The 18,421-nt window shown below is 41.0% G+C and overlaps 1 protein-coding gene across 9 annotated transcripts in view; it reads left to right on the forward strand.

The window, feature by feature from the left end:
* Window positions 1–3,360: 3,360 nt before the first annotated feature.
* Window positions 3,361–18,421, forward strand: part of CDC42SE2 (CDC42 small effector 2) — an 86,908-nt gene continuing 71,847 nt past the window's right edge. For 2 of the 9 annotated variants that reach the window (XM_065045727.1, XM_065045726.1), the window contains exons 1-2: window positions 4,820–5,213; window positions 6,014–6,071. Coding sequence is in view for 5 of the 9 variants with exons in the window: in XM_021287997.2 (XP_021143672.2) it covers window positions 6,058–6,071 (14 nt within the window). In the remaining 4 variants the exon portion in view is untranslated. The other 7 variants (XM_021287997.2, XM_065045724.1, XM_065045725.1 and 4 more) reach the window with 7 other exon arrangements.

Below are 18,421 nucleotides of genomic sequence, written 5' to 3' on the forward strand. Positions count from 1 at the left end.
CAAGCATTAATTTGCAATGGAAGTGGCAATTACAAAAACAACAACAAAAAACTCTTAAAGAACAAAAGTAAGGGAGTAAAGTCAGCTTTCAAAGGGCTGGCTGGATGCTAGGAGGAATGATCGTAAATGGTTTAGAGACCTAATAAGTCACCCACAGGTCTTTCTGACTTCGGAGGACCTTTTCCCTGATTAATAAAAACTTCCTAGGAAAATACTTCAACCTAGCCAGCAGCACTAACAAGATAAGTCTGCAAAACTCTACATGCCATTAGCAAGGCATCTAGGAATATTAGCAGCAATGGGGAGAAAAATCAGACATTAGAGAGGAATCCAGGGGGTTTCCTTCCGTTCCTGGACCTTTCTACCCAGTTTTACAGTAGCATGTTGCAAAGCCCGTGAAAGACAAATCCTGCTTTATACAGTACCTAATGGAATGCCTCTGACCTCTGGTAAAACCAGTAAAATTGTATTTTCATAAACAGGAAAACAAAGTTAATCCCTAGAGCTTCTGAAATAATAATGAATTTTAAAAGTGTAGAATTATTGTTTGTATCACAATAGCAAGCAGAGAAGCCAAACAAATTGAGAGTTGCTTAATACCGGGCAATGTGGAAACATTGCACAAATGCAACAGAAGTATGCAACCTAGACAGACCAGACAGCCAGAGGGTGAGAGAGGAAACAGAGATGCATGTTAAATAATTATGACTTTCCAAAGCCACATACATGCATAGAATGAAAACTAACAGAAACTACAGAAAATATATTAGAAACCTAATTACCAGCCCTGGTTCTTGCAAGTGTTAAAACCCACTATTGTTTGTGGAGTTGCACTTCCATCAGAAAAAAAGGACAATGAATGAAGGTGTCATACAGATATTTCACTGCAGGCTCACGATAAAACAACTATATCCCTGCAACTATTTAGCGAAGTTCCTTTCTCATAGAAAGAGTACTATTAGCTATATTATATTAACAGTACTATTAGTACTATTAGTACTATCCCTTTGGATTTTCACTTGGTGAACTTATTTTGTTCAAGGATCTCTTTATTATGTAGAAAAGCTCTGATTTACTTTGCCAAGTTCAGGTCTTTACATGTTGAGTGAGAAGTGACTGAGTCAAGAGGACACACATTCTTTTCCATTCTCCCCACACTTTCTTGGTGAGTGGTAAATCTGCTTCATGTGACTTGGTGAAAAAATGAAACTTCTTTAAGACAGAGCATCTCAGCTTGCATTTCAGGCATCTGCATCTAATTCAGAAAACAGTATATCTTATAAAGCCATGAGGGAGCAGGCATGGTGAATCAGCTTCCACATGGATAGTTACTAGGTCATGTAGAGGGCCTTGTAATCCAAAATGCATCCAAAGTCAGAGAGTTTGCTGTGACTTGCAAGTGAAACTTCTGCCTCTTCTGGAAAAAGCAAGTTTTCCCCTTATCTGGACCCACTCATTGGCCTGAGCTTGTCTTAAACCTTGTGGTTATGACTAGACTCGCCTTCAGCATTGATCACGAACAGACCCTTGCAACCGATGGAAGGAGCAGAGCACACACGTTGCCTCTTGGTAGCTGAAACGCATTAGCAGACGGTACTGCTGGTTCCTTGCCTGTAGCAACTGCAAAACAAAACCTATTTGCCTAGACTGCTGTGGTGAAGGTACACAGTTGTCACAGATAACGAATGCAGGTCTGGTCAGCTAGCACAGTGCAGTGAATAGCTGCCTTAACTACTGGTAAGTGCTGGTCCACACCTTCACTGACTTGCATATGGCTACACTAGAAGTAGAGGAATCCCATGCTGTTCATGTTACACCCACACACTGCTATTTAGTCACAGCTAACATGTTCATTTTATTGTTCATTTGAAAAAGGGAACAATGCATTGTTAAATTTGGAATTGCAAAGTAATTTTTCCCTTTTAAAAAGCAATTCTTCCCCTCTCCCCCACCAGACATGAGCAAAGCCAGCAGTGATGGATTTCTATTTGTTGTCTTTGCTATGCTAATTAGCATGTATTCTGACGTACAGGGTGAGAAGAATGTAATTTATCATCAAAGGTTCACATAAATATTGAGTTAATTCTGCCTGACTATTTTTGTCATGCTTCAGCATAGGGCACTGAGGACCTACAGGAGAGGAAAAAAGTTTTTGAAAGATAACATTCTTGCCTAACACTGGGTGTGGAAGAAGCAACTAGTAAAAGCAGTCAGTAACATAGGCAAGACTGTCACCGGGGAAAGAAATCAGGAAAACGGTCAGAATTTACTCAGGACACAAGAGAGATACTTGGAAAGTGGTGAAGACAGTATGACTGTGCTTTTGAGGAACTAACCGTACTGAAGCAGAGTACAAACTGTTGGTCAGAGCACATTTGTCCAACTCCGTTCAATCTCTTGAAGGCTTAATTGAGTTTATTTGCAAGCATGGCTGGCTCTGTGCCCAGTTTGTTCTCTCACACAACATGATTAGTAGTCTGTTAGTAACTACAGAAGCTGAATACGTACCATTGCTGACAGAAGCAGCCTGGCACATGACTGTCTTCTGACAAGTATTTAGCACATGCTTTCATGATGGAGATGAATCTCCTGACTCTGCTGCTGGACCCAGTTTGGAGAGGTTCGCTTCTTATAGGTTTACGCTACTGGGCTGTACAATGTGCCTTTGGGCATCCTAGTGTCTGATGAGGCACATGGCAGGGGAGATGCCCAGAACTCTGATGACGTACTGGAACCATCTAACACAGATGACTGTGGATGCATGCACTTGACACATCTTTGTTCCTTGGAAAGGAATTGCTGTGGGGAGCAGTTCAAACCATGTGTTACCACAGGATCCGATGAAAATGCCACAACTCTTCAGAAAACAGTTGTACTCGTAATGTGGGCAGTCCTTCCTGGCAATCATTAATGCATTAGCAGCTTTGGCCCAAGATTCCTGTCGTGTTCCTGTGAGTCACTTGCTGCTGCATGAAATTTGGCCAATAAAAGCCAGGAATTATTACTTATATCACAGGTCTTACATGCACAATATTGAAGCAACGTGTTAACATGGTGTTCCCCTTCTTGGTTCGTACACTTACCAAACAAGTCTCATGTTTTTGCAAAAGATTTTCTGTGCCTACTTGCAACATCTCCACTTAATGACACTTTTTTTGCATGAGCTCTACAGTAGTTCTATCAGTGTGTCTTTTTCAATATTTCTTTGCTCCTTCTCCTAAGAAGTTTTCAGGTGGGGAGTCCTAAGAAACAGAGCTTGAAAAAGAAAACTTGTGGTTAAACTTACTTTATCTACACCCAAACTCTGGATTAAGTTTCTGGTTTTACTACATACTATATGTATGACCTGAGGCAAGATATACTGCTTATTAATGCTGCAATTTCTCATCTTGAAAGTGGGGATGATAATAGTACTTTCTCTATATCACAGGATTCTTATGAAGTAAAGTCCATTAACAGTAATGAGAAGCTTAAACAGAATGGAAGGAACCATTGCAGCTGTTCTTTGCAGGCATCAGATAGGGATGTTCATCATCTAAACACACACAGATGAACCACCATTGATGGGGTGCTGGGCCAGGACTGGTTTTCAGTGCCTCTGATTGTGCAATGGGAGATGAGTAGCTGGGTGTGCCTAGACGCAGACACCCCCCCCTCACACCGTGTCCTTCCAAAGGCAAATTAGATATAACCACATCTGGTAGCTCAGTGGGCACAAATAAAGACCTCTTAGAAAAATGTCCAAAATAATTAAAAAAGAGCCTGGAAAAAATAATAGAAACCAATCATGTTGCCAGTTGATGTATGTCTTATCAATAACAAGAAATCTGTATTGTTAGTAAGTGTAAACGTCAGGGATTCATACAGACTAAAAACAGAGATCAAAAGTTTTTGAAAGTTTTTTTTACAGGCTTGATATCTTTTTTGGACAGTTCTATAACAGTTTGTGGATTTAGGCATAGACAAGGAATTATCCATTCTAAAATTGCTCTCTCCAGTCTCTTTCTTTCTTGTCACTGGGTAGAGCTGCTAGCTGTACTTGCAAGGAACACCTCATTTCACATTTATCATCTTTCACATTTGAGTCATGCTTTTCACCTTTAGGTTTTTTTCCCCCTTTTTTGTTTTTTAAAAGATAATACATAGTCCAGTGGAACGGATTGAGCTCTCTTTTAGAGTCGCAATGGCACCATACCTATTGTGAATCAGTAAATCAGTTATGGGTGTGGAGCACCTGTGACAAGCAACCACCTCTTTGCAAGGTCAGGTTCATATTGCTGTCGTGGACTGAAGTGACTGAGGTGGGACGGCTGCAGGATGGCGCAGCTCACCAACACGCAGCCGGGGGTTGGGAGACTGAGACCCTTCTCTTTTCCTGGATGTCCGACCCCAACCACACCAGCTTTCCTGACCTGCTTTCCGCACCTCTGCGAGTCCCCTGCAATGCCAGCACAGGACTCTGGGCAGCCTGCTAATGAAGACTCAGCCATTTGCGCTGACAGCCCGGGGCGTGCTGCCTCCCCGCAGAGCCACGGCAGGAGAAGCGTCTGAGAAGGTGAGACGACCTCGCCGGCTTCGGAGAATTGCGGGCCGCTGCCTCCGCCCGCCTCCGGACAGGCAGAGCCCATGCCAGAAGCCACGCTGGCGCCAGCCCCGTGTGCCCCCCGGGGTGCGCAGCAGAGCCCCGCGGTCCGCTCCGTCCCGCTCGGCTCCCAGCGCCCGGGCGCGGCGGCCGCTGTCAGGGCGCGGGGCGGGCAGGGGGCGCTGCGGCGCCGGCCCCGACGGCTGTTTGGAGGCGCGGAGGAGGAGCGGGCGGCACATCGATAGCGCTGACGGGCAGCGGCAGCCGACTCGCCGCCGCCCGGCCTCCTTTGTCCCCTCCTCTCCCCGCCGCGCCCAGCCCAGCCGGCAGCGCGGAGCGGAGCGGGCCGGCCCGGGGATCCCCTCCCCGCGCCGCTGAGGTCGCCATCTTCACCCCCAGCCCGCCTCAGAACCTGCCGGCCGGGCTCCCGGGAGGGCGGGAGGGGGCCTGCGCCGCGCCCGCCCGCTGCATGTGACCGCCGGGAGGCAGCGGCCTCCTCCGCGGATCTCGTCTGCGTCCTCCTCCGCCCCCCAGCGCGGCGGGGAGGGGGCGCGGGGGTGCCCGGCAGCTGGGAACGGAGGTGCCGGGGCGCGGCGGGCAGACAAAGGAGCGGGCACCGCCGTGGGCAGCGGTGAGTGGCGGGGGCAGGGTGCGGGGGTCCCGGTTCTCGCCGCCTCTCTTCCGTGGCGTGTCCGCACGGCAGGTACCTGCCGGCGGGCCGGGCTGTGTCGCGGCCGCTCCCTTCACCGGGGGTCGCGGGGGCTCGGGCCGCTGCTGGCGGAGGAGGGGGCTGCCGCCTCTCCGCCGCCTCCGCTTGAGACCGCCGGTGTTTTCCCCACCGTCAGCCCCGCGGCGGGCAGTGGCGAGCGAGGTGCGCGGGAGCGGCGGGGGCCGGGCCGGGCCGGGCGGGGGCGTTGTAGGGGCAGCCTCCGGCCCTGCCGCCGCGGAGCGGGGCTGGCCAGTGCCGGGGGCGCGGCGGGCGATGCTCAGCGGTAATGCCGCCTGAGACTCGGACAAAAAGGAGTAAGCAACAGATTTTCTGGTGGGCGATGAAAAATTTCCGCCCCCCGCTTCCTTGGCAAGGCGTGTGGCGGGCGGGCAGGTGCCGCGGTGAGCGAGTGGGTGGGCACCGGGCGGCGGGGCCTGTGCCGGGGGTGCCGAGGCGCCTCCGTGTCCCCCGCGCCGCGGCCACGCGTGTCCCTGAGCGCCGTGGGGAGCCCCGCACAGCGGCGGGATGGCCGGGAGGCCGCTCTGGGAGGGGCGCTGGGGTGTAGCAGCTGTGACTGCCTTGCATATCCACAGAGGTGAAGCTGTATTTAATGGGATTGTTTGAAATGTGGTGCTTGTCTTCTGGGTTAAGTGTTTGGTGTTCAGGCAGTTATTCAGTGTGTGCAACCTTGTGCTCTTACCGAAATTATAAATCTTTTGTAGGTCAGGATAACATAAGCTCCTGCAACTTTTAACTCTGAAGTTGGATGTGCATTAAACTGTAAGTCTTCTGATTTTGTTTTTGAACTTGGATAGATGTATGGAATGACTATTTCACGTTTGTGAGACAAAAACTTCAGAAGTAATTTAAATGAAACCCCAAGCAGACTTTTCCTATGCACATTGCAAATATATCGATAACATCTCTCTTGGACTGTGATAACTGGTTAAAAAAATAGAAAAGAAAGAAAATCTGAAAAGCCCAGGGCGGGAGTTGCCTTAAGCTCCTTTTTTTTTAGTTTGTTGGGGGTTTTTTTTTTGTGATGTATCTTATCTTAACCCTCAAGGGCAGACAGTCACCTTTTAATTTCAAATCAATGTACAGGAAGCACCTGTAAGTGTAATACTAGTACATTTCTTTGTATTTGAGTTGAGATTGTATGGTCCTTTCTCCTCACTCATGAAGAATGCTTAGTCAATTAATTTGCCTAGGTAATCTGGTTAGTAATAGCTCAGTGAAGATACAGACATTTTTCTGAAAGCTGGTTTTATATTGTTGAAATATAGATGTAATTTTGAAAGATGTAAAAAAATACTAGATTTCATTGTAGTAATTTTTGAAGGATGAAAGAGACTGTTGTAGATGAAATTGTATGAAGTGATCAAGTGATTATGACCTCAGATAAGCAATTAGATAATTCATTGTATAAATTTTAGTATGGCTCTAAATCTAATTGTGTGTCAATAGGTGCATCATTGTTCTCTTAAATTTAATTTTTCCTGTTAGCTTGGGTGAGAAGCTAGAATATAGCTGTCCAAATATCTAAAATTAATTTGCTAATGGATAATACTTTCTACATGCTTTCTACTTTGAGAATCAGTTTTTCTATGTTCAAGGAACTTCTTGATGAAATTACTGTGTATTGAGACCAAAATTGTATATATCAGATTATAAAACATAATGTGTTTGTACACTAGAGGTGTGAAGAACTCCGAAACTGTTGTTAGATGTAGCTTATTGAGAAATGTTACAGCTGTTTCATATGTTGTCCTTGATTTAAAGGCTATTTTGCTGAAGAATAATGGACAATTTACTTGTTCTGTCATATAACCAGAAATAATAAGTTGTTTTGAAGCTTGCTAGTAATTCTAACCTTCCTGTTAGAAGTTCTGTGGTGGTTTGCAGCGTGGTGGTGTGTGGGAAGCCTTGTGGACATTGGCTTGTCACGATAGGGACAAGACAAATATTTTTAACATCCCATCGTAGTTTGTGCTGTCCAATAAGTAAGTTGAGTTGATTTAGAAACAGAAGAGAAATTAAGTGTGTGTTCCAAGTGTCTTTCTAAGTATTTTACTGTGACTTTTTTACTCAGGTATCAGAGCTTCTGTTGCAGTGATAAAACCTTAACTCTAGAGTAGTGTTGAGAAATCATATCGTGTGCTATGGAGGCATTACAGTAAACAAGAAGTATTAAATTTCTCATTTCATATTTTTTCCCCAGCAAGAAATGTAATCAGTACTCTCTTACATGTCTAGATGGAGTAGTGGTTTGTGGTGGTGAAATAACATTAATCAGCAGTTGCTGCTATAATTCATTGTTCACCAGGGTGGAGTCCCTGTAACACCTGGTAACTTGAGTAAGGCTTTTAGGGCAAACTTGCACAAACTCTTTAGATGTTTGTGCCAGACCTTTTGACCCTCAGAGGTGGGGTGTGAAGGGTTTTATATTTTTGTTGCTCTGGTTAGGATTTTCTGCTAGAATTACAGTATGCCATTAGGAAAATATTTTTTGTTTACAATATCGATATACGAATTACAAGGAAAATGAATTTCATTCTGTGGTATGTGAGATAGCAGGTTCTTGAAGTTCAAGTTTGAGGTTTTTTTAAACTATTAATAATAGCATTGAGACATTTATTTTGCTTAATGTGATTTATAGACCAACCTTTAAGCATGAAGCATAATGTCAAATCAAGTTACTCAGTAATGTACAAAGAAAAAGTACTTCCTGAAAGTACCTTGCTTTCAGGTCTTTTTTTTGTTTGCTTCACTTTTGGTGAACTTGGCTTATTGTGAAGTGGCAAATTACATGGAAGCTTGGCATACGCTATAGCTAAAGAAAATCTACTGGTCTGTTTTGAAAACTCTGTTGTGATTTATGTTAGCTCTATGTGCAGAAGCCCACTGGGTTCTGGTCAGTGTCACTGAGTACTTGCGTGTAACTAAAATATGACTAGCTTTCACTTACTTTTGAGTAATAGTTTGACTATTCAAATTAGCTTTCAGCAACTTAGTTGCAACTCCTGATTACACTTGTCAAGCTGAGTCCAGGAACTGAAGAGCAATTTATCATTAAATTCATTACGGCTACACATGTTTTTACTAGATATGGTTCTAGCTAATATGAAAGACTGTTGCCTTACATAAACATGTATCTGAATGACCTGTTTATCTTTGGTCACCACATTACCTCTGGGTATCTGTTTATTGCCGTACACCTCTCTGTGCTCAGATAGGGAAAATGGGTGAAGACCACTGTGGTCCTTTGTAGGGCCTTGTTGTACTGTGCTGCACTGCATTCATTAAAATGTCTTTGCTACTAAGTACCCTATTTATTTAATATTAGTCTTTTTGTGTCTGCTTAATATTGGCCTGTAAAGTAAATAACTGAGTTTTAAAACATCTGAAGGTGTTGTGAAAGTGTTAAGTCACTGCTTTGATACCTTTAAAATCCGAGAAATGCTTTCTTATATATGCGGAAGGATTGTGGTGAATTGGCTGCTGTTTACTACACAAATGTTGCTGGTACGTGTATGCCTGTCTTCTAAAGCAATTTTGTCAGTTCCAAAGTATACTTAGCAGGGTTAACATGGAGGAGTTATAGTTGTCTTGCTGTTGCGTTAAAAGTACTGAAGCTAAGTGTACATGATGATGACGGTCCAAGTAAATTATTATTTTTCTTCAAGGACAAATTTTTGAATAGCCTATTTGGAGATGTGTTAGAAAAACAGGGACACAGTGTTCCTTCCTGTGGCCAAGCCTGGCAGGAAAATGAGGGGGGGAGGGGAAGGAGAAATCCCTCTCTGAGGGATGCCAGCCTTGAGATGGGTGCATTGGATTCCTTAAAAAAAAAAAGCCAGTAAATATGAAGAGAGCCTTTTGAGTATTCCCAAAAACTTTAAGGTTTCAAGATATTTTGATGAAGCAAATCTGTCTTGGGTGATTAGTGTCTCTTGTTTTATCACATGACTAGTGATGATGTCAAGAGGTAATGGCAAATTCAAGGAACAAGCAACTGAAACACATGAAATTCGGTAAGAGAGCAATCAAACAGCTGCACTGAACATGTCGAAGCAGAGGCTTTGTGTAAAGAGTGGACTGAAGAGGAAGTTTAGCAGTGTGAAAACTGTCTGCTGTTAAAAATGAGAATTTAGTGGTGAGTGTTCTGTGAGAGGGTCTGTTCTCAGTGACTGTTGTGTGGCTCTGCCTAAGGAACCCTTTCGTCCCTTTCTAGTTCAGTGTTTTGCCTGTGGTTAGAAGTGGATGTGTGAAATGCAACTACTAGTCCAAGGGTAATTATTGTCTCAAGATGAACAGAGGTTTTTATTGATTGCTTCTTCTCAACTCAAAGAAGAAGAGGAGCTTCTCTTGTCTGTGATGAAGGCACAGTTAAGGGAGTGCAGACCCACTTCAGAGCAGTCTTCCATCTTTTTTGTCAGTGTCACATTAACAGAAGGGTTTAGGAGGGAGGCATAAAGAGGAAGACATAAGGTGTCAGAGTCATCAGCAGGTTTTGCAGGCTTCTTCCTGGAAACATGGCTATACTGTATTAGCTTCCTCCTCTGATTTATTTCATTTTCTGTCCTATCAGATTGGTAATGTTTGTCATGAGGTGTCAGGGAGAGAACTGAAACCTTGTCTGTGCATGTGCAGTAGTGCATCGGAGTGGTAGGTGGGAGAAAGCAAGCTGCTGACAGTTGTGCTGCCTGAAGAGCCAGGAACTGCTGTTCAGCTTGCTGCAAAGTTGGGCTTAAGGTAGATGCAACAAACAACTAAAATGGATCTCTCTGGCTTGTGTTTAATGGATAGCTTGCTTATTTGGCTGGTGTTGGAAGTATGGATTATGGTATAGGCCAACATCTAATAACAGCAAAGGTCTGTTGGGTGGCAGTTACCTGAGCACATGATCTGATACTGTGCTTATTTGAAAACTCTCAGCTCAGTCCTTTGCTGGACAGAGTTTGAATCTCATCCCCACTATATGTAAGTTGTAGCAGAAGTGTTATGACTCAAGATGAGGTTGGTTTCCACAGCACAAACCATTGCTCCATTGCCTCTACATGGAGGAAAGGTGCTGGAGGAGAAATGGCAATTCATCTTTAGCATAGTAAAGGAAAAACTTTCATCTAAATAATAAGGGGCTCCTAATGCTGGGAGAAGATTGCACATGGCAATGACCATTCTGATCCAAATGTTTTTCACACCAAAGCAGTTACAGTACTTAGAGTCACACTTCAGGCAAGCCGGGATAAAATATTGTAAGTATCTTTAACCATTTAGGCTAAAACAGAGAGCTATTTGTATTATCAGTATATAAATCACAGTACAAGGGCAAAATAATGCAGGAGCCAAATAACTGATTACAGACTGCATCATTGTTTGCTGGGTGTTTTGGTATCTTGTGCTTTTTTACAAATTATGATACAACTCAATGTGTTTTTTCTGACTGTACATGCTGTGGACTTTATCTGTTAATACACAGAGTTTAGAAATGTTTTCTTAGGAAAACTTTCTCTCTATGGAATAGAAAGTATGCTGTCACCAAGGCCTTCCCAGTCAAAATCGCAATTGCTCTCACAGAAGAAATAAGTGTGTCTGTCTTTTGAATGAAGCTAGCAATTTCAGTGTTAAATTTAGTGCCTGTCTTGCCCTAACGTACAGGCTTATCTTTGTATAGACTTGATATACTTTGGCCTCACTTCCTTCTTGGAAGAGGATATTTTGTCATCTTTCTTTGTACTCACTCACTGAATTTGGAGACCAACTGTTTAAATCTTGTGCAAAACCAGGACTTTATTAAATTGCAGTTGGATTCCTCATCAAAACAGTCATTCTAGTAAGTATTGAAATGTTACATGCAGAAAGCTCTTTGTTACTTTTACTGGTTGCTTTTATCTTATGGCTCATGTTCAATAACTCTTGTGCTGATGGATAACGTTTTTTAATTGGCCCCACGTGATGCAGCTGTTCTCAACAAACACCAGGTGCTAAAGGGATTTCACCTACACTTTTAAAGCTTCCTGAGAATAATTTTTCATTTGAGCTCAAGTACGCATTTTCCCTTCTAATCCTTCAAGTGAATGGTATCTTGCCCTGATTTGCAGTACTGAAGTCCTTTTCTAATAAGCTGAGCTTTATAAACATTTGTTCTGCCTTGGGATAATAAAAAGAAATTAAAATTGATGTAAAAAAGTAGTTGGAAGTTAAGAATAGTCCTGTTCACCTCAACTGCGTAATCAAATTTCAAGATACCATAGAGGCTGTTTTCTCCACCCAAACATATGTTTAAGTATTTCAGAGGAGGAGTTTACCTGTTTTTTGTTTGGTGGTCACATATTGAAGAAGTCAATCTACAGTGGACTGAAAGGAAAGTTTAGAAATACCTGTTTCAAGTAACCTCTAATTTCTAAGGGGAGGGAGCAGCAGGGAGTGGTCTTCAAATAATATTGTTTTGGTATTTCGTGCACTCCTTGCTCATCAGTTTGGTGTTGTGTTGGGGATTTTTTTGTTTCTTTGTCCTCAAGCATATGGGGAGAATAATTTGTGGAGCCAGTGGAGGGCTAGGTATCTCTGGTGCATTCCCTTTTTTAATTTTTTTTAATTTTGTTGTTGTTGTTGTCATATCAAAAATTCACCTTACACAGATGTTTAGACAGTGGGAGCATGTCTCTGATCATGTCGCTGGTACAGCCAGGGTATGCTGCATAATCAAGTCTTTTTATTTTAGTGTTGAAATAGTGACTTACTCTGAAAGATAAATCTAGGTGTGTCTAGCTCTGTTATTTGATGCAATTGTAGCTTGTTTTCTGCTAAGCTGTCTTGTAATGGGTAAAGCGGCGTGATGCTCTTGAAAAATGTCAGTTGGACTTAAGACTGAGGTGAATTTGAAGGGGCAGTGTGTCAGAACAGCCACTCTATTGTGAAACATGATTGAGACAAAAGCACGGACCGTCTTCCAGTGTCCACCATTGCCCAGCTTCCTGTGAGGGCCCTAAGGAAGAACCTGTAGGTCCCTGCACTGGTGCATCTTCTTCAGCCACGCATGGTTGTTAATCAGTGCTTAGACTTACTGCAGGCTTTTCGTGAGAAGTGGGTAGGAGTGGTGAGGGACGCCTTTCAGTTTAAAGTTAAACCCTGGCTTGTGATGAACTTAGTGGTGAACCTTTCATTGAGATCCTAAACTCATTACAGTTGAGTCTGTGAAGAAAGCGAACTGCATCTTTGGAAGAATACGTTTTCAAGGGTAATATTAGTCATTACCTGCAGATAGCAGTTGTGGTGAAGTCTTGTTCCTTGTATTTCTTCATTAGAATTATAATTGTGTTAGTTGTATCCCAAGGTGCTTACAAACTAAAGTATGAGACATTATCATTTTGTATACAGGACAATATACATAACAAGTGTTGTGGTGGATTTGCTTGTTTAACCTGTTGTTTGGTTGGGGCACAAAGAACCAAGAATTGTCGCCTCTGCTCCCAGTCCTGTGCGCTTTATGTTGTCAGGATATGTAACATTCACAGAAAGATGACCCTCATTTCTTATGATTTTTTTTTTTTTTAATTTGTTGAAAATCATAATAAATTAAAAGGAAAATGTGTGAGGAGTGATTCCACTTGTGGGAAACTCACAACAGGCAGAGACCTGTTGTAGTTCAAACAAGTGTGCATTTTCATGAAATAATATATAAATTAAGAATTCCTTCAAAGAAAATATGTTGTTCTTCAAGTGACACTTTACAGATAGCTCAAATGTTGACAGAGATAATGGTGATTCTAGACTATGCTTTTTATACTGAATGTATGCCATTTATTTTGTCAAATCCTTAAACTTAGTTCCCTTTGAGGGACGGAAAACATAATGTGAAACCTTTGTTTCTACTGGTTGAGGTCACATTAAGTTATTTTTGTCAATGCTCTTCTGTGAAGACAGCTTTACCGAACTATTTGTGGCTTATAGCCTCTTTAAATATAACTTAATTTGTGTTTGCATCTATTCAAAGATGCTGAGGACATTTCAAATACTGTACTGTTCCCAAATCCCAGACAGCAAATTTTGCAAATCACCATGGTAATGTGTGTGGGAGGAAGGATAAAGTCAGAATCTGCATTAACAGAATCTCTTAATATTGCATATGCTCAGTGCCACTAGCACTGCTTGTTCTTTGATGTAGATGCGTTCTTTGCTTAATTAAAACCAGAGTGATATGATGCAGCTAATACTGCATGTAGTCTGATTTTTAACCACATTTTTCTTGTGATTCTGAAACTAATCTAGTGAAATAATCAGATGCGTGGGTAATCATTGAGTCTTCAGGAAATGGCATATAAGAATCTTGTAATCTAGCAAAGAAACTTCAAAACTTCTTTCTTGCTTCTCTAAGAACTTATGGATAGGCTTAAAATCAGTGTTTTACAACTGGAGCTACGTACCAAGGACCCTTATTACTGATAGCTCGTGTCATGGTTATTTCTGCCAAGTCATTGTGAATGTTGAAGGTTCTTGTTTCTGGGTAAGCCTGTCTGGATGCTTTTGTACATGCTGTGTTGCCTTAGACACAGAATTTGTTCTGAAGTGCAGTCAATGCTAGTTAGCAAACAAACAAACAAACCCAAAGCAAACAACAACCACCCATACCAACAAACAAAACCCAAACAAAACAAACAAAAAACCCACCAAAACCAAATAAACAAAATCCTAAACAATTAAAAAAAATATTTTAAAGAGGAACTGTGTTCTGAGTGCTGAAACTAGGCCTTAATAATTACCCTTATTCAGTCAGTGTTGATGACAGATAAGCTTATAAATTTGTATGAGTTTATAGGAGGACTGGCTGTTGCTTGCTTTGGGGAACAGGAAAAGTTAAACCTGGAGTTTCTTGGCTCTTTACTACTGTAGTCTAAACAAACTGAAAAAAAAATAAAATAGGAGACTTAGATGAAGGATGATTTATTTACACTGTTACTATATCGATTGTTTCAAATTTTAGTGAGTTGGTGTAACTTTTTGGTTTAAAAATTTTGGCCCAGTTCTATTGAGAATTACAGAGGCATTGGTACTGGTTGGAAATGTAGACCAAGATGTAATGACTTCCATGCTAGGTGGCCTGAGAGAATGTGCTTCTTGACTCTTCCATTGCATAAATAAACCCTGTAACAAAACCATCAAGAGGGATGTGGAGTTGAAATGCCTTCTCTGCATCAGAGTTCAGATGAGCTGTCCGTGTCTGCATTCACATCACTTGGTATATTTTGGTTCTTCAACGCTATTCATTTGTTATGCACTCTGTTTTGTTTTGTTTTTCAAAATGCAAGGCCAGCTTTCAAGAGGGTAAATGTGGGAAGTGATGACATTGAAAGTCTTTGTCTTAGGAAAACAAGTTGTGTTTTTTCAAGGCTGTTTTTACGAAGGCAGGACTCTGCTATGCGGGCAGTGGAGCTGTTTGTAAAGGTGGTGATATGCTGGGTTCTGTGTTGGCTTGTTGAAGAAGTTGTTTCATATCCACTAAAAGGCTATCTCTCTTTCCAGTTCTTTAAAACACAAAACTTTAGGTTTGATAAGACTTCAAACAATGATCTGTTGCAGGTTTTTTTTGTTGCATTGATTACCTCAAACTGCCCATGTCTGTTATGTGCAGGATTTGTAGTAGCACGCAGGTTGATTGTTACTTGTGCAATTTAAAGCAGACAGCTGAGGGATTATTCATACTAGATTTTGAAGCAAAAATTAAAGTAAATTACATCCCCTGTCTGATAAATCAGTTAAGTTTTTCATGTCAGGTTCTCAAAGTCTGTGTTGGCAGATATGAAAACACAGTAGCTGCTTCTGAAAAGCATATTGTTAAATGCACCTTCCTCCCACCAAAACCCAAGACAGTATTAACCTTTTTCAGCCATTTCCTTATGAAGAAGGAAAGCCTTCACATACAGTGAAGGAGATCCCTGTTAGATTTAGATTGTATGGTTGTAAAATAATCTGAGAAAGAAGTATCAGTTCACAGATACTTTCTCCTGCTCTTTATGAAAGGCTTAGCCTCTCAAATTTTGTAATATATGCTGGGTTTCTTCATACTAAAATTCCAGTCTAAGTGCAACAAAATATAGGATTTCATGCCTTACATAGATGAATTTCTGCACGCCCAGCCTCTGACCCAGGTCTATTTCAGCCTTCTCCTTAGGATGTTCATACAGTGTTGTCCAATCATCATCCAATTAGACACACCTCTGTCACTGACAAACCAGAGAATTTCATTAGAACAGAGAAGAAATAGGAAAGTTTGATGCCAGCACAGGTGAACATGACCTGGAGGTCAGCCTTCTATGTCAATAGAATCACAGAATGTCCTGAGTTGGAAGGGACCCACAGGGATCATCGAGTCCAGCTCTTGTTCCTGCATATGACAACCCCAAAATTCACACCATGTGTCTGACTCACAGTAGTTTTCAAGAGGATTAATTGCTTTGTTTTTCTTGGGGACATTTCTGGAGGCCCATGGAGGTAAATGTAAACATTATAAAATACTGAAATGTCTTCATGTTGTTGTCTTCTAAGGATCTCTTGAAAACTGTTTAAGGTAGGGAAAAGGTATTCAGGTATAAGTTCAAGTAGGCTACTGTCCCAAGTCCTCTTCTAGGCTGAGCTGGTGAGTAGAGGTTATCTTCCTCCTCCAGACCTAAGTGTGCCATCTCTACATTGTCCTCTGAAGGACTCTAATTTTGAGGCGTAGATCCCTCTGATAGGAATGGGAGAAATTAAAATGAGCTTTTGTGATTCTTTGTGCCTCAACTTAGGTTTAGTGTTACATACCTTATGACTGTTTTGCTTCCAGATATGTACAGCTCTGAATTCTTTGACATTTATTAACTCAATTCACATTCATTATGGCTCTATTAAATGAATTGGTGTACCAGTTATAGGCCTCATAATAAAATTATAAAATATGTTCTACTGGCTATCTGTAATTTCCTGCTTGTATGTGACTTTACCATTGACTGAAATGGAAGGATGATTGTAAATCTGTGTGTATATACTATATATATGTCCATAAGAGAGATGAAAATTACTTGGCAGGTGCAAAACTGATCCTTGGTATTTTTTCCATTTCAGTTTTTAATAGGTTGCAAAAGAATTTAAAAGTCCAGTGTTCTAACAAAGATAACAAAAATAAAGTTTAGATTATTATTTTCTTATGGATAAATTGTTGAAAATGCTGAAGTTCATTGTCTGGTTTTATTGTGTTTTTTGTTTTGTGGTATATGTTTGTTTTTCAATGGAAGGGACTGAATGTTTGCAGGCTATTTAACTCATTGGCCTCTTTAGCTTAGATAATACTTTTCCTTAAGACAAAAATGCGTTTTTAAAGCTTACATTTTACATATATAGTGTCTTCACATTCTTTATCAGATTTCATCCTATTCTGTGTAATTAGAAAACAACTTAAGAAATATTATGAGGCTGCACTAATTATTTTTTCTCTGAATTTAATACATGAAGTAATAACAACATTAATTTTCTCAAATCTGTTAATGCTTTTGGCGTTTTTGTAGCTGCCTCATCAAAATAGACTTATTTGGCATTTAGTTTTTTTGAAGGAATGTGTGTCTCTTCAGTAGAATCCCAGAATCATAGAATGTCAGGGATTGGAAGGGACCTGGAAAGATGATCCAGTCCAATCCCCCTGCCAGAGCAGGAACACCCAGATGAGGTTACACAGGAATGTGTCTAGGTGGGTTTTGAATGTCTCCAGAGAAGGAGACTCCACAACCTCTGTGGGCAGCCTGTTCCAGTGCTCTGTCACCCTCACTGAGAGGCATTGTAGTAATAGATAAGTTTCACCTTTCCAAGGTAATTAATATGTCATTTATCATATTGATTTGTACTTTGTCATCTTTGTTTTCATATGCAAGTTTTATATTGAACTTCTCAAAAAGGTTAATATGACTAAATTGACTTAAGCTCTGATGGACTAAGTGAAATAAGAAACCATCTGAGCAGATAATGTTAGGATGATGATGAAATGCCTGGTAATGTTGCAATGTCAGCAGTTTATTGTAACTGGTTAAATCAAAAATTTAATTGTCATTTATAAGTACAGTAGTATGCTGAATTGTTAGCTCTGAAAACAAGGCTTCAGACAAGAATAAAGCTTCAAATTTTCATGCAAATGCTAACACTTGGAAAATTGCTGTGTATAATTGACATTAGTAATGAATGAGCAATGTCCAGACTTCATAGAAAGTGGTTGCAGCTTGATTAATAGCGTGCCTTGGCAGTACCTGCAAACAACTGCTCTTTCCGCTCTGCTGGTTGGTACTCTCTGCCAGTTCATTTAATAGCATTTCAAGCCAGAAGTCTACCATTTATAGAAGTGGTTTTGGTGAATTACATTGTCCATTAGGATGTGGGTTTAGTCTACAGACTTCATTCATCTGGGACTTTAAATAACTGTGACATGATGACTTAAACCTACTGGTCCAGAGCTCATTTGTGACTGGCTTTTCCAAATGTTATTGTACAAGAATGGCTTTTGTTGTTCTGTCCTGCTGCTCTTACAGTGTGGCCCAAGATTTTTAGTGCTACAGTTTAGGAAAGTGTAATTAATTTATTTTCTACTTTGTCTGTTTTTCTTTAAGGAGAGGGGTGGAGGAAAATATTTGGTTTAGTGGTTGTAAATGCAAATATTCTTATATCTACTCTTGCCTTATTTGTATAAGTATTGTTATATAATGAAATAGCTTATGCAGAGTTGCGTTCTCTACATGTTTTTAGGATGTTGTATGTGCTATTAATGTGTACTTGGTGCTAACTTATCATAATGCAGAAATGTCTCAGTTTTCTTTAAATAAAATTTACTAATACGAATCTTTCTCCACTTTGATTTCAGTTACATTGTGTTTGAGTGAGGAGGTCCATGTTTAACTTACAGTTAGATTATTTGTTTCTCCTATATACATATTAAATATTGTCCACAGAGTCTAACTAAAGTGTAGTCAAATGTCAGTGACAATTCAGTAACAAAAGTAACATCTACCCTAAAAATGCATGTTCGTCTAGCTAGCGTTAAGTATTTTATTTGCTTTCTTATTGAATTTGTTAGGCAATCAGTGCGGTGTCATGTTATAAGCTCATCTGTT

Source organism: Columba livia, chromosome Z (assembly GCF_036013475.1).
Source record: "Columba livia isolate bColLiv1 breed racing homer chromosome Z, bColLiv1.pat.W.v2, whole genome shotgun sequence".
Taxonomy (NCBI): Eukaryota; Metazoa; Chordata; class Aves; order Columbiformes; family Columbidae; genus Columba; species Columba livia.